We start from the raw sequence: 16,376 nt of genomic DNA on the forward strand, positions 1-16,376 counted from the left end.
CACAGTTTTAACAAGACACAACCTGCAGCTCCTTTAAAGAGCCTAATTACAGCGATGCTCTTCAAAGACGTGTGTCAGCCTGAGGTTGTCTTTAACTCTCTCTCTCACACACGTTGGTGAACGAGTGCTTTTCTGGTGAAGAATGGGAGTACGAAGCAGTCCAGTTCTGGTAAAGGAAACATTTCATGGAATTTTTTTATTTATTTTTTTTCCTCATGAAAGAATTTCCGTTTCAGATTAGCTCAGAGTCCAGACGAGCTCATTAGCCTTGACTCATGATTGGGCTTTGTGTGTGCGCTAGTCGTCACAGTCCACCAGTTTTTAGGCAGACAAAGTTAACGGTTGCCACAAAACAAATCAAGAAACGTGGAATACGTAAATACTCCTGATTAAGTTTCAGGTATCGCATGTTAATTCTGCTGTTTGCCTCAAATCTGAATGTGTGCAGTCAAGAGCTAATAAAAACGAAGAGCTTTACAACTCCTCAATGCAGGACAGACTTAATAACCTTTTTCAAAACTCCACACAAGTCATGTTCCGTACGTTTCCTGTGTTAAGTCATTACTAGGGCATCTATTTCATTTCCTTAAGAGGTCATGACAAAATAATAGATTTATTTCAGCTTTTATATACTATATCAGATTTTCAGTGGATCAAAAGTTTACATGCACTTTGTTAATATTGCCTTTTAATCAAATGCTTGGGGTAGCCTTCCACAAGCCTCTCACAATCCTTTTCTGGAATTTGTGCCCTTTCCTCCTGACAGAACAGGTGTAACTTTAGCCGGATGTGTGGGCTTCCTTGCTCAAAACACACTTTTTCAGTTCAGTCCACGGCTGTTCTATGGGATTCAGGTCAGGGTGTTGTGATGGCCGTTCCAATACTTTCACCTTGTTGTCTTTAAGCCATTTTGTTACAATTTTGGATGTACGCTTAGGATCATTGTCCTGCTGGAAGACTCGGTTGCAACTGAGTTTTAACTTTCTGGCTGATGTCTTGATGTTGCGTAAGAATTTCTAGATGATTCTCCCGTCTTATTCTCTTCCCATTCTCTGCCATCTATTTTCTGAAGTGCACCAGGCACTTTTCCAGAAAACCACCCCCACAACATGATACTCCCACCGCCATGCTTCACGGGTAGGATGGTGGTCGTTGGATTAAAAGTTTCTTCCTTTTGATCGTTATGGCCACACAGTTCAATTTTTGTTTCCTCTGACCAGAAAACACTCCTGAAAAATGCTGGAGATCACCTGCAAGCTCCAGTCTGGCTTTTTTATGCTGCTCATGGAGTACGGGCTTCTTTCTTGTGCAACAGCTTTTCAGGCCAATAGCAATGTAGAACTCTCTTAATAAATGGTACACATTCTGTACCTGATGCCACAACTCCTTCATGTTCCTTCGTTGTTGTCTGGGGTTCAGTTCAACCTTTTGGACCAAAGTTTGTTCATCCCTGGGAGTTTATTTGTGTGGTCCCAAGATTTTGATATTTTGAGTAGTCTGTATTTCCCCATGGTATCAAGGGTGAAAAGGCACTGGCTCGAATATACAGACACAGGTGCACACCCAGTAAACTTAATTGTGACAGTTGACCAATCAAATCATCTAAAAGTCAATATGTATTGTTCCTTCATGACACAAGAGGTGGGAGTAAAATGTGTAGTGTTGATGCATGTTAATGGTCTTAACATGGCTAATGGTCTTACTTAACTGGACTCACAAAGCTGAACACATGTGAGAAGGGGAGAAGGGAAAATAAGACCGGAAGTGAACAAAACAAAAAGGTCAAAGGAAAGCATTTCATAAACCACAGCATAGATCCTCAATCTAATAGCAAGTGTTATAAGATTCACAAAGTGGAAACAAAGGAGGGGAAAGCAAACTAATTAAACTAACCCGTAAGTTTGCTAATAATAAAAGAGGAAAACAGGAGTCATTGTGGTACACAAAGTAAGAAAGTTCACACTGAGGGGTTTAAAAGGCTGCATTTGGCAACCACAGTACAGAATAACAAAGAATGTCAATTGTGGAGTAAAGTTTTCTCAGGGGTAGGTTCTTGCGTTGAGGGGGTATCACAAACACACACACACCAACAGACAGTGAGCTGTGACCCATGATGAAAGAGCATGTGGTGCATTCCTCACATTCCAAGCCAGGTCTGGTGAGTGTTAGGGGTAAAAGACCCTAGGTTGAAAGGCATGAAAACACACACACACACACACACACACACACACACACACACACACACACACACACACACACACACACACACACACACACACACACACACACACACACACACACACACACACACACACACACACACACACACACACACACACCCCAGATGTGTGGGTGTACTTATATTCAACCATTTGTACAACTTTGCCTAAAACTTTACCATGTAACTGAGAAAAGGTAGGATGTGATGTGACATTTACTGAACAGGTATGTGTGGGTCCATTACTGTTTGGCAGTCAGCTACTACAGATTGTAGATGGTGATTTCCAGCTACCCCCTCCCACACACGCAGGGTGAATCCACACTCGGACACCATGACCGACTTGCACTAGGACAGCTGGCGTTAGGTTAATGGGAGAAAAGAGAATGGAAGAGAGTGCAGCTTAGCGTCCTGTGAGGAGTGTGCACGTGTTGTTGTACACTAAAGGAACAGATGATTCAGAAACTGGAAATATGTACCAACGACTACTTAAAGTTGGACAATAATTAAGTTCCCGGTCCCTGACTTGTACTGTGTTTGATTTAACTCGGAAGTGGGAAGTCTGTACTCGGAATTCCGCAGGTTTGGGGAAAAAACATGGACGCCTCCATAAAAGTGTGCGTTTTGTTAGAGACAAGTTAGCCAGTGAAGATTAGTAGTCATGAGTTGGCGATGTATTTACTGTCTCAAAACATTGAACTGTATGGTGAGTGTTCTAGATTTTGCCAACTAATGAGTCTGTGTTGACTGTTCTAAAGTAAATACTACTAGCGAAGTGATATTTTATTTACTGTTGACGGTGCGAGTAGCCATGCTGATATGGTGCTGAACTCGAGGTTGAGGAGACTCTCTCCTCATCCAACCCTTCCTCCCAAATTTCTCTAATTTCCCTCTTTTTCTGTTAATGTACAAAATAGTGCAGAAACAACCACAACCGCCAGTTGCCAACTGCACACAGCTCTCATGTTTATTTTTGAAAGAAAGCTGGATTTAGGGATCATCTTTAATCATGCTCCAGGTGAATACGTGTAGACTTGTCTGAGATCGTGTAGTGTGCAAACTACCATTACCACACACACACACACACAAAAAAAAAAAAAAAAAAGACAAACAAAGCAGTACAACAATTCTGAGAATTTGTCTGGACCCACTGACGTATCGGAGGTTAACCATTTCTGTCAGTTGGTACTAAGGAATTAATCTTCATTGTTGTAGTCTCTGAATAATAAGCATTTAGTTTTGAGCATGGTACGCAAAATTACACCCAAATGTAAAGGGGTTAAAGACAATAATATTCGGAGTGGTCCCCAACCCTGTTCTGGAGATCTACCTTCCTGAAGACTTCAGCTCCAACCATAATCATGCCCACCTGACCATCAAATCATTGCCTGAAGAAGTTCTTGATCAACGGAAACGGGTGTGTTAGATTTTGAATGGAGAAAAAGACAGATCTCAAGGAAGAGGGTTGGTGGCCACTGCTCTCAGCTCTAACACTATGTCTTGTACATCTGCCTGCCTTGATTTCTGAGTGTTGAATGACTCAGAGCCAAGCGGCACCTCAATATGACGTTTAGCAGAAGAATTATTTTCGCTTGCGGTTATTCTGAGACCAGCTCTTTTTTTAAGGTTCTGTTAAGGTTGAGATAAGATGGTCTGTGTAGAAAAGGTCAAAAGGACCTCACCAATCAAAACTCCTGCTTGTTAAACATGGAGATAAGCTTCACTGCATGCACGTGTTTCTAATTAGTCGTGCACAAAGATGGGTGGGGAGATCAACATTTCTCAACTGCACATTCACAACTTGAACTAATAGGATGACATGCTGTTTCCCAAATTGTGTGTTGGTTACAGTCACAGCAACACAGCTGAGATCATTCATATGCTAGGCATAAATTTACAACAACAACAAAACACTGCATCAAATCCATAGCCTAGTCTTTTACTATGAATCTGCTGAGTCTCATACAGCAAGAAAGAAACCCCAGTCTTTCCCACCACAATAGACACGTACACATTCAACTATCCTTGGAAACACAACAGAACGAAGAGTGTATTTCTCAGCCAAGCGCTCATTAGTGCTTCATTTTGCTCTTCAGACTGTGTGCACTGAATCTTTTTTTTTTACAGTAAGATCTTACTATCATTAATGCACTTGCTAGGGAGCTTTATCAGCCTGTCTCACTGGAATGTTCTCCAGCTGAATATGACATCGAAGACAAGAAGAAGAACAGACAAGAGACGCCAACGTCTCAAAAAAAGTGATGGGACGGTACAGAAAGCAATCAGTGGTACAATCAAGAACAACGGTGTCAGTGAGAGGTCAATCATGAATCGAAATTTAATACCGGCACTTTGGGGAAAGACAAAATGTGTCTCAAAAAATCTTACAAGGAATTCTTGTGTCGTCACGCTGTCCGTAGACTAGCCTCAGTGGCCTCGGTTCAGTTTTACTTACTGTTTTTTTCCCTCCGTATTGAATTTCCTTCCTTGTTCTCACTCTGTAGGTTTGCTGTGCTAGGCTGGAGTTTTAGAAGTAATAGCTCACAGATGTTCTGAAGAACAGAAACTATTCTAAATCGTGCCTTTCTCCCATCTTTCTCTTTATCCCTGGAAATGTGTTGCCTTATAATACTGAAATGACTGACCTTTTATCCACATGCTTGGACAGTACAGTAGGATTTGATAACTTTACAACAAATCCGTCAAAAATTCCAAACTGAAACTGCATGCAAGGCCACGTTAAATTACACACACGGCATTCATGCTCTTTGAATGATACAACGGTCCTGCTAGCAATTATCACACAGAGTTGTGCTGGCAGTCAGTTGTTTCATTCTGTCTTTCTCTCTCTCGTTCTCTTACACATAAAACTTGTATTTACTCCTGATAATGTTGTCTAAGTAAGAAGAGGGATAAGAAAGAAAGAAAGAAAGAAAGAAAGAAAGAAAGAAAGAAAGAATGAAATGGATACAGACAAACAAAAAAGAACTAAACTTATACTTGCAGAGGAGAAAAAAGAAAGAAAGAAAGAAAGAAAGAAAGAAAGAAAGAAAGGAATGGAAACAAACAACAAGAAAGAAAGAAAAATGGATACAGACAGACAAACAAGAAAGAAAAAGAAAGGAATGGATACAGACAGACAACATGAACAAAAAGAAGAAAGAAAGAAAGAAAGAAAGAAAGAAAGAAAGAAAGAAAGAAAGAAAGAACGAAGGAAAGAAAGAAAGAAAGAAAGAAAGAAAGAACGAAGGAAAGAAAGAAAGAAAGAACGAAGGAAAGAAAGAAAGAAAGAAAGAAAGAAAGGAAGGAAGGAATGGATAGACAGACAAAGAAGAAAGAAAGAGAAATGGATACAGACAGACAACAAGAAAGAAAGAAAGAAAGAAAGAAAGAAAGAAATGGATACAGACAGACAGAAAGAAAGAAAGAAAGAAAGAAAGAAAGAAAGAAAGAAAGAAGGAAAGAAAGAAATGGATACAGACAGACAGAAAGAAAGAAAGAAAGAAAGAAAGAAAGAAAGAAAGAAAGAAAGAAAGAAAGAAAGAAAGAGAAAGGGATACAGAGAGACAACAAGAAAGAAAGAAAGAAAGAAAGAAAGAAAGAAAGAAAGAAAGGGATACAGAGAGACAACAAGAAAGAAAGAAGGAAAAAGAAATTGGATATTGATGAAAGAGAAAGATAGATAGATAGATAGTCAGTCAGTGTGTGTGTTGTCATGGCTACAGGCAATCTAGCTGTGGCTTATTTTTGCTGACACCGCAAAAATAAACAAAACATTTGGCCATGCTGTGTCTGAATTGTCAGTTACTCAACAATCAAAGTCTTGTTTATAGAACTGTTGTATAAAAGCGATATCACACTCGCAATTGTGCTGTTGTACTGAATACCAGCATAGCTGTGAGTACCTGTGGCTGAATGTTTATAATACTGTTAATTAATTCACAGATGTGATTTTTTTCCACAATATAGATCCCAATCCCACGGTCATTTCTCTTGTGCTAGAAAATAACTCACCCCCCCCCCCCCCGAGTCCAGCGCTTCCTGCATCATGACATTTACTGAATTTCTGTGTCATGCTTTTAATAATTCAGAAACCTGCTGACATTTTCTGAAACTGATCAGCCCTGAGGGTGGGACTGGAGTGTGCGCTGGCAATCACACCCGAGGTAGCTACTGACAGCTCACAGCTCCTGTAAGGGTAAATGTTCCTGCATGGCTATAGAGACAAAAGGATGTCTTTGATCAACATGTTACATTTCCCCAAAACTGTTCACATTATTAGAACTGTCTGAAATCCAGAGCACGGTTCAGAGAACACTGCAATGTTTTTGGAAAAGTGATTCAGCTGTTAGATCAGATCAATCATGTAGAGTTTATATAAAAAAATAAATAAATAAATAAAAAAAAGAGCCCACTTCTAGCAGCGGATCTGGAAACCTTTTGATCAGGTTTGATTTGTGCTTGTTTAGCCACACAGTCCTCACTGAACTGTTAATACCTCTCAAGCGCTGCTTCATATGGCACGAGCGCGACGTGGTAGAAGAACGAGCAAGGTGTGTCTGTTTAAAGAGCCTCTCGGCACACACATGAAAAGACAAGCACATCTGCTGCATTCAGCCGTGTTTGTCAACACTTAAATGCTAAAAAAATACCAGCTGACTAACTCACCAGCAGCTGTTCAAGTGGCAGAGACACACAAACACATCATTAGTGGCCACAGTGTGTCCGTCGAGCGCATGTTCAAAGACAACAGCATACTCCAGTGTTTGGAAAAGCCTCAGCGTGTTATAACGGCTCTGTACCACCCAGGTGATAATGATTTTAATTGCCAGCATAAGAATTCGTCAGTGCGAGGACAAACACCAGCTGTACACATCTGTCTTACAGCATCCTGGGGTTCCGCTTGGCTTTTACACTTATCTGTTTGCGTGAGTTCATTTACAGTCAAGCTGAGAGACCATGAGGCCACACAACATGTTCATTAACTAAATAAACACCTTCAACTTGGCCACCAAGATGGTCACAATGGCGAGAAAAGACCACCAACAAGCGTGAAATGTCGCACTCAAAGCAATCTCTAATAAAGTTTATTCAATTCATTTTTTTTAGCCAAATTTTCTCGAATGTACTCAATCAACCAAGCCCGGTTTAGCATCCAAAATTTGGCTTCCTTCAATTAAAATAAATCTCGAACATACTTTAAATGTCTGGAAAACAGCTAGTTTGAATCACTTGATTAAATTTATACAGAGGCCTCATGAAAACATTCGTTCCTGTGCTTGGGTATCTCTCTCATTTTAAACGTATTTAACTGTATTATGAAAAGCACAACCATACACTCGAAATTTTAGCATTTATGTTTAAATGATGTCATGATGTCATTGTCAATACCCTCAAATCTTAATATCTAACGAAGGAATAATGTTTACAATTAAATGTTTAGTGAACTGAGAAACTGCTCAACACTAAGCACTCAGTTTGAGACTCATTAGGATCTGAGAGTTCCACAACAACAAATATTTCCTTATTTAAATGCTATTCTGTAACATTTCGTTTGGTTTGTGTTATTGATAGTCACCACGTAATGAACAGAAATCTTATACCACAGCAATTTGCTAAGGATAGCAAATTTGCATGAATTAAATCGTCATTTTTATCCATTTATTGTTACATGAATCGAAGAGGGTTTTGGCTGCATGCGCGTTGTCATGACATCACAAATCTGCTGCCATTTTGAAACAGAGTTTGCTCGATTTTGCGGTCATTTCTGCGATGGCGATGAAATCCTGGAGGACGGTCTTGAAGATAAGACAAAACAGCAACATGCTATATTATCGCGAAACCAGGAAAAAAGTCCAGTTAACAACTTTGTATTCTTCTAATACGACGATAACATTACAATTAGTACAGACATGAATAATACATGTAATACCTAAAACATGACATATTTCCCAAAATATTTTCTTTCAGTTTTCATACTGAAACTGCACGCCTATTCATTTAATTCCAAGCCTTTTCCAGATGCAATACCCTGATTTTTTATTTATTTTTTTAAAGCATACAAATAGTATATTTATTAGCCTACATGACGTCACATGACACTAATTGGTGGTATTATGCTTCCATTATTTCTTATTTATGTGTATAAAAATGAGTCAAAGCTTCAGTTACAAAGCATCAGTATCTTGGTAGCTTTGATAAGTTACCAAAAAAATTTTTAGGTAGGTAGCTTCTGTACCAAAATGTAAGTTAGAATGAAATAACTGACTCCTTACTGGCTGTGAGTGACTCTGCCTGTAGTTTGGAAATCCTAATGAAATGACTTTTTCTAATCACACTTTATCCCCCCAATAAAGGAAAGCTCACCTCGGCGTGACAGACAGCCACTGCGAGCAAAACGAACAAAGGTGCGCTTCTCAACATCTATAAAAGAAAGAAAAAAGTCTTTATAATTCGAGTCAAACCTTCAAACTTACACCGAACATGAACTCTTAAAGACTTTGCTAGAAGATGGAGGAACTTACTGTAGCCACACGTCTTGCTCTCGCGCGCGCTGAGTGTCTCAGGCGCTGTGTTTAAAGCTTTTGTAGCTTCGACCGTCAGCTGTGACGCCGTGAGCTGAAGGAAAGTGAGCTGTGTCCCAAACCGCATACTAGCCTACTACATAGTGTAGAAAAATAGTGCCCTAAACTGCCTGTTCCAGGATAATTATCCCCTTCAGACCAGCAAAACATTTTCTGACACATATACACTTGAAAATAAGACTTGTGTGTATTTTGTTTTCCATGTCCAACTAACTTCAGTGAACGTTTTATTCATCTGCCAGTTCTACAGCACTTAATGCTATAACCCATGTAATATATATATATATATATATATATATATATATATATATATATATATATATATATATAATATGCAGAAGTTTTAAAAGGTCCTTACTCTTCTGACTTTTTGTTACTGTTGCTATGCTTCCTTCCAAAATTTATATTATATATATATATATATATATATATATATATATATATATATATATATATATATATATATATACACACACACACACTAATTAGTTTAAGTGACTTAAAATTCACTCTAGCTTACTATTAGTCTGTGGGTTTTACTATACATTATAGTCACAGGTAGCAAACTCTGAAGCATGTTGCATGATTTTACTCTGGTAATCTGTGGTAAGTATGCTGTATGTTTTTCATTATGTTTAACCAATTTAACCATGATAATACTATAGATTTACTACAGTACTTTAAGAGTAAATATTGGTGCTTTCAATATGAGAAGGCGCGCGCATGATATACAGTCCCCTCTGAAAGTACTGGAATGGCAGGGCCAATTCATTTGTTTGTGCTATACACCAAAGACATTTGAGTTTGAGATGAAAAGATGGCCATGAGACAAGATTTTAGGATTTCAGCTTTTATTTCCTGTATTTCCATCCAGATAGATGTAGAACCTTTTGTATCAGACCACCCAATTTTTAAGTGATAAAACGTCAGTCCCTCCAGGATTTTGCAATCGCAGAAATGAATGCAAAATCAAGCAAATATTTGGAGGAGCTTGCAATTTTTCTACATGACCGCAGATTTTCCACGGATTTGGGCCATGGCATATCATGTGATGTCATCTGACTTAATTTTTGGTTGTTTATCCTTTGCATGGAATAATTGCATCAAGCTTGTGACACATTGACATCACCAAAAGTCTGGTGATTGACGTGGCCAGTCTAAAACCTTCCATTTTTTCCTCCTGATAAAGTCCTTTTTGAGAGGGCAGTGTGTTCTGGGTCATTGTCTTGCTGCATGATGAAGTTCCTCCCAATTAATTTGTATGCATTTCTCTGTAAATTGGCAGACAAAGGGTTTTTGTAAAATTCTGAATTAATTCTGCTGCTGCCATCATGAGTTACATCATCAATAAAGATTAATAAGAGAGAGTCGAGTTTTCCTTTGCAAGGCAGATTGTGTTTGTTTGTGAAATTGTATATTTATTTGTTTAGTTTTGGCACAAATTAAACTCCATAGCTATAGTTACTGTTTAAACAATCAATCTAACAGGACACACCTGGGTAACAAGAAACACCCGATAGTCACATGTTCCAAAATTTTTGCCTGCCTACAAATTGGGTGGTCTGATACAAAATGTGCTAGGTTTTGTCATTTAATACATCTACACATACATATACAATTCCAAAAATTTGGGACGCTGTGTTAAATGTAAATGTTATTCACAGTAACAGAAAACATATCAAAGTGTTTATACTGAGTAAATGTACCATTTTAAGAAAAAAAAAATGGTACAACTTTCCCATCTTTACTTCTGAGAGACTCTGCCTCTCTAAGATACTCTTTTTATACCCAATCATGTTACTGATCTGTTGCCAATTAACCTAATTAATTGCAAAATGTTCCTCCAGCTGTTTGTTTTTAGTAACACTTACTTTTCCAGCCTTTTGTTGCCCCGTCCCAACTTTTTTGAGACATGACAGGCCATGAAATTCAAAATTCTTATTTTTTTCTTGAAATGGTACATTTACACCAGGGGTGTCCAATCTTATCCGGAAAGGGCCGGTGTGGGTGCAGGTTTTCATTCCAACCAAGCAGAAGCCACACCTGAGTCTATTGAAAGCCAAGATCAACTGATTAAACAGGTGGAATCAGGTGTGGCTCCTGCTTGGTTGGAATGAAAACCTTGCCCTTTCTGGGCAAGATTGGACACCCCTGATTTACGCAGTTTAAACATCTTGATGTGTTTTCTATGTTCTATTGTGAATAACATATGGGTTTATGAGATTTGCAAATCATTGCATTCTGTTTTTCTTTACATTTTACACAGCGCCCCTTTTTTTTTTTTTTTGGAATTGGGGTTGTACATACCAGGAAATAAAAGCTAAAAGACTAAATGTTTTCAGTCAACAGCAAAAACAAATGAATTGGCCTTGCAGTTCCAATAGTTTCAGAGTGGACTGTACATTCAAGGGGTTAATATTATAAGGAAAAAACATGGTGATTATAACATGTGAAGTTAATGATTTAGCTAGCTAATTTCTGGTTGCATTGTGATTGATGGAAAATCTGTTTTGAGCCTGTTTTTTGTTTTTAGTTTATCTAGCTGGTTTTAGGTTACTTTTATCAACTCTTATATTGACTAAAATATTAACTGAATTACAGGTTTGTTTTTTTCAGATGACCAAGAAATGACCCCAATCATGCATATCGGTGGTCAACCACATTCTAATCTAACTACAGAGTAAAAGCTTTGCTGAGTTGCTTCCTTTTTTTCTTTCTTTCTTTCTACTGCTCATCATCTGAAAGCAACCTAGAGAGAAACAAGAAAACAAGAAAAAAATCAACAGTTTCCTTAGAAATATTTGTTTGTTTGCTTTTTTTTTTAATATAAAGATGATCATAAATGTTGTTAAACATATATTTACCTACCTTGCTCCACTGTTAAAACCTATTCTTAAAACAATAGTATATCAGCCAGCTCATTAGCCCAGCTCATGCAACCACACCCTCTGTTGGCTAAAGTTAAAAGAACACCTAGTGGATAAAAAAAAAAAGTCCAAAGGAGGAATTTATAGAAATATTTAATTAAAGGTCACAATATATTGCAATTACAGATATTGCAGATATGTACATAAATGTAATGGGAACAACAGTGGAGTATAGTATGTATAGTTTGCTTAGTCCGATGTATCATCCAAGAGCGTAACAATCAATAAGACAGTAAGGCAACTACATCAGAGCCTAGGGGCCCGCGAGGTTCGCATGTACTTGGATACGGGCCCCATCATCCGTAAGCAGGACATGCATTTACATTAGTATACCCACGAACACCAAAGCAATGCCTGGCGAATGTCGATTTAAATACCATGTATGTGAATCAAACTTCTGCTTGATGGTGTGTCTTTGACGTCATTACCAGAGTATATAACACAGTACCAGAAAACAATTATAATATATATGTAGTTGCACTCGAGTTAAAGAGCGATGTCATAGAGTTTAAGTATAGACACAAGTGGCTTTCAGAAGTGAAAATTAAAAAAGCAGCAGAGAAAGAAAATAATAAACTGACAAAAATTTGACATTTCTTTAAAAAGCTAGCTCGGTGACTGTGGCTTCTGCTGAGCGTTCTTTGTCTAAACTGAAATAGATTTTTTCTTTTAAAAACTATCTGAGGAGCTCAATGGGACAGAGCCGTCTCTCTGGATTTGCCATGTTCTTGACTGATAAAGCCCGGGCGTGCCAGCTGGATCTTAAGGATTTGATCAAAAACTTTGCCCAGAAATTGCCGCTATGATATATGTGAGCATCTTTCGAATTATTTTAACAATCAGGTATTGTGGTTGGATTTAGTAGGTCGAAGGGGCCTATGTGTGCACAGCCATAGAAATGTGTTATTTGCCATGCTACACCGTTACCACTGTTTTTTTCATTTGTTGTGGTGCACCTACTCACAATTTGGTTAGTCATCTATTTGCTGCTGTAAAATATGTACGATACTCTATGTCGTTGAATAGTGACATGCTGACACCATGCTCTGCTTAGGGGGCCCGTCTTGACAATCCTGCGCTGGGTCAAAGAACTGGCTCATTACACAACTCGTACTGTCTTCAGGTTTCCACTGAACATAGATCGAGTTAGTTTTCTCTTTATATGTTGGCCTTCTGTTGCGTGCCTCTCCTGTTTTTTCAGAAACCTTAATAAAAAATTTTAAAAAACATAATGGAGTAATATTATAGATATAACAGTATATAACTGCATCATAATAACATTCCAAAGTTATCTAGTATTTTAGTTTTCACAGTCTCAATAATGCAAAGTTTGTAAGTTAATGATCAAGTAAAAATACTGTTATTAAAAACATTGATACAAATATATATTCATATAAATAAGCATTTGAAGATTAAGAAAGCAATTACTGAAAACCGGCTACATGAGATCAAATACACAATTTCTGTACAAGCAGTGGCAATAAAGGTGAGAGAATAAAAATGATCTGTTGTATATTAACATGGGTATTACATAATACAGATTTACTGCTCCTGTCCATGAAAGAATTTTACATTTTATATAGCATTTCTTTAGAAAGGTGACATGGCTGTTAGCACGTACTGCAGCATTATCCTAGACTAGGGTCGGTCATCAAATACCTGTAAAAACGCATTTGAAGTAAAAACCTGGGTTTAGATGTAGATTACTAATGAGCAAGCTAGAGGCAACAGTAGCAACCCGAATCTCCATTCGACAGGATAAAGAAATAACTTTGAGAGGAATCAGACTCAAAAGGGAACCCATCCTCTTCTGTTAATATTTCCCTTGACCTGTAGTGCACTATATGCTCAAAAGAGCTCCATTTGAGATTCAGCCATGGAAAATATTTATAACGATGCTAATGGTCATTTTAACTTAAAAAAAAAAAAAAAAAGAAGAAGCTATTTCTCATTAAATCTATTCTTAATATAGTTATAAGTAAATATAAACACATTATTGCCTACATTTAAATATAATATTACAATCAATAATTGATTGTAATATTATATATTATTATTGTAAACACCATCCAAAAAAAAGATTCTGTTTGTATAATATATGCCAGGCCTTACCGTTCCATCGCTGGAACTGGAGCTCGGTGATCTGTTTCTCCTGAAATGGCAAAATTCATCCACATGATAACCTATCACAGACCTGTTATTAGTGAAGTGTATTATTTTTATGAACTTGTGTTACTTACCATACACATATCTCTTTCAAGAGCAAGATTGCAAATGCACACATTAGAACCAGGATAATGGATATGGTCAGACACAGGATGAGAAACTGTAGAAAATGTCTAATATTTGACAATGGTTGCATCTCTTAAAAGGGTATAAAGAAGATGAAAAGGAAAAAGAGAGTTGTAAATATAGAAAACAGTGTTAACCTTTGCATTTTTTATCTAAATTAGACATTATTATAATCTTTTATTTGTTAGAGCACCTACCTGAATCTGATCTGTTGTCTGCTGTTTCATATTTGTATGGCACAGAAAAGAGAAAAGGAATCAGTGGAATTTGTACTTACAGAACAAGAAATAGAGCACAGCAAAACACTTAACTGCATTAAATCATTTCTAAAAATAGTCTTGCCGCAAATTATATACTGTAGTATAGATTTATATGCATGGCGTACCAGTGGTCATTGCATCACTCCACAGCTGCTGCAAGAAGACACATGATGGGGACGTGGTTTTGAACTGACTTTTCTGCAAAGGAAATGGGGGGTGTTATTTTCACACTTCAATCTCACAGCAGTGCATCTGCAACTAATTTAAACAGTAAACAACTTAACCATTCAATTAATACCTTCGAAAAATCTCGTCAAAAGTTTGCAGAAAGTGGTTACAATGACTGGCACCAATTTTTTATTATTATTTTTTTTTTTAACGATAAGTTTGTTTAGTGTTGCAGCAGAGCTCAGACACAAAATCATGATGCTTATGGTGTAGCACTGATCATGTATCATTTCCTATTTGTATGTAGCAATGAATTAATAGGAAACCTTTGTGCGTTACACATCATTGCTGTTGCATTTTAGATCTCTAATTGTAGTTTTAGCATAGTACATGCACATGCACTTTATCTTGCATTGGATATAGTTGGATTGATGTAATTAAATGAGCATTAATAGATTACAAGTAAATAAAATGTCTCATTTTTTGACTGGTGTCCCGTCCAGGGTTTATTCTCATCTCACGGCCAGTGTCTCAGATATAAGATCCCGTTCCACTATGACACTGACCACGCCAACGCAGTTATTGAAATTATGTCATGTAATTGCATCAGGTTTGAACAACAAACCTGAACACTACACAACATATATTTAATGTAAATTGTATTCATTTAGCTGGATAACATATGCTTGTATTTTCTCATTTGTAAGTCACTTTGGATAAAAGCGTCTGCTAAGTGAATAAATGTAAATGTAACTTTAGTTGAAAATCAATGTCTGCTGTTTGTGGGTACAGATGTACAGATTCACTTTGTATAATGAAAAACTTTTTAAGATGAAACCCAAAGCAATTTATAATTGATACAAGATACAACTGAGCAGTAGAGGGATAAGGGCCGAGCTCAAGGTGCCTAGCTCAATTGGTGGAATATTGCAATAACTAGCTAGTAATTAAATAGGCTACATCTACTGTAGGATTATCAGTAATGTTCCACTACTCGATACTAACAGGTGATGTTTTTATTTTTAAACTATCAGATTGCAGGTCCAAAAGTTTTGATCTTGTTCTTTCTCTCAAGGCAACAGAAACGTGGGCTTGTTCTGGGTCTTGGCTTATGGTTATAGCTTCCTGTTTTTTCCAGCATGCTGAGGGTAATCATCACTTCAAACGGCCACAAGTCTGTGCTGTATTTTTACCATCGTAAAGAATCTATCCAGTGTTTTTGGCTCTCTTGTTTTTGGGGGGGTTTTTTTGGCCGTATGTATGTAGAATTCTCATACAGCATACACATTACATTCAGGCAGTTAGACAAATTAGTCATTAAAAATGTGCTGGTCACTCCAACAATATAATTTACTTAATTAGATTTGGAGGTGTAGGGGGTGATTAAGCAAATGCTCTATACATAGTTCATGTTCATTACATCTGCAACCGAGTCTGTAACATATCATTATATCTAGATTTTTTTTTTCATCTTTGAAAGACAGGGGGCTTTGCCCTTATCCATTCAATCATGTCTATCTAGCTGAATAGCTATTTTAATCTATAGCATTTCGAATCTCACTGAGCTTTTCTATGTGGTTCCATCTGCATAAAAGCCAGCATATTTTTACCTGACAGATTGTGTCTCACACTAAAACGGACTCCCAGCTACAGACAAAAAAAAAACAAACAAAAAAAAAAAACAGTTGCAAAGAATTAACCAACCACTGAATTAGTTCAGCCCCATTTGTGTTGACTGGCAGATGACAACAGAAGGAAATAAACATGTCACTATGAAATGAAAGGGTTTAAAAAAAAAAAAAAAAAAAAAAAAAAAAACTTGTGCATTTATTGCTGCATTAACTAATTTTGATTATTTATATCACGGGCATATTTGTGCATTTATTTAATCTTTGCCTAAAACAGCATTTTACAATGAGGAACCAGA

The 16,376-nt window shown here is 37.3% G+C and overlaps 2 protein-coding genes across 4 annotated transcripts in view; both read right to left on the reverse strand.

The window, feature by feature from the left end:
• Positions 1–8,869, reverse strand: part of fstl1a (follistatin-like 1a) — a 20,358-nt gene extending 11,489 nt beyond the window's left edge. Inside the window, exons 1-2 of the mRNA XM_017457984.3 lie at positions 8,743–8,869; positions 8,585–8,641 (exon numbers count right to left, since the gene is read on the reverse strand). Of these exons, the coding sequence (XP_017313473.1) occupies positions 8,585–8,641 (57 nt within the window). The 5' untranslated portion in view covers positions 8,743–8,869. The remainder of the gene's footprint in view (positions 1–8,584; positions 8,642–8,742) is intronic.
• A 2,098-nt stretch (positions 8,870–10,967) lies between these two features.
• Positions 10,968–14,479, reverse strand: LOC108258942 (gap junction protein alpha 8 paralog b). Of its 3 annotated transcripts, none has more exons than XR_008393568.1 (6): positions 14,407–14,479; positions 14,219–14,236; positions 13,970–14,093; positions 13,842–13,881; positions 11,671–12,934; positions 10,968–11,551 (listed from the first exon to the last, which is right to left on the reverse strand). XR_008393568.1 is itself a non-coding variant. In XM_047151368.2 (5 exons), the coding sequence occupies exons 1-5, from the start codon at positions 14,414–14,416 to the stop codon at positions 12,740–12,742; spliced, it is 390 nt and encodes a 129-aa protein (XP_047007324.1). In that variant the 5' UTR covers positions 14,417–14,459; the 3' UTR covers positions 10,968–12,739. The 3 variants fall into 3 exon arrangements, 1 of the variants encoding a protein (XP_047007324.1); XR_008393567.1 differs by having other exon boundaries at positions 14,219–14,239; positions 14,407–14,459; XM_047151368.2 differs by having other exon boundaries at positions 10,968–12,934; positions 14,219–14,239; positions 14,407–14,459.
• Positions 14,480–16,376: the final 1,897 nt, after the last annotated feature.

The sequence above is a fragment of the Ictalurus punctatus genome, chromosome 26 (assembly GCF_001660625.3).
Source record: "Ictalurus punctatus breed USDA103 chromosome 26, Coco_2.0, whole genome shotgun sequence".
Taxonomy (NCBI): Eukaryota; Metazoa; Chordata; class Actinopteri; order Siluriformes; family Ictaluridae; genus Ictalurus; species Ictalurus punctatus.

Coding starts and splice junctions, on each gene's coding strand:
- LOC108258942 (XM_047151368.2), bottom strand. Junction 13,882..13,969: donor TTGAAAGAGATATGTGTATG/GTAAGTAACACA, acceptor TTGCCATTTCAG/GAGAAACAGATCACCGAGCT. Junction 12,935..13,841: donor CCAGTTCCAGCGATGGAACG/GTAAGGCCTGGC, acceptor TTTTTTATTAAG/GTTTCTGAAAAAACAGGAGA.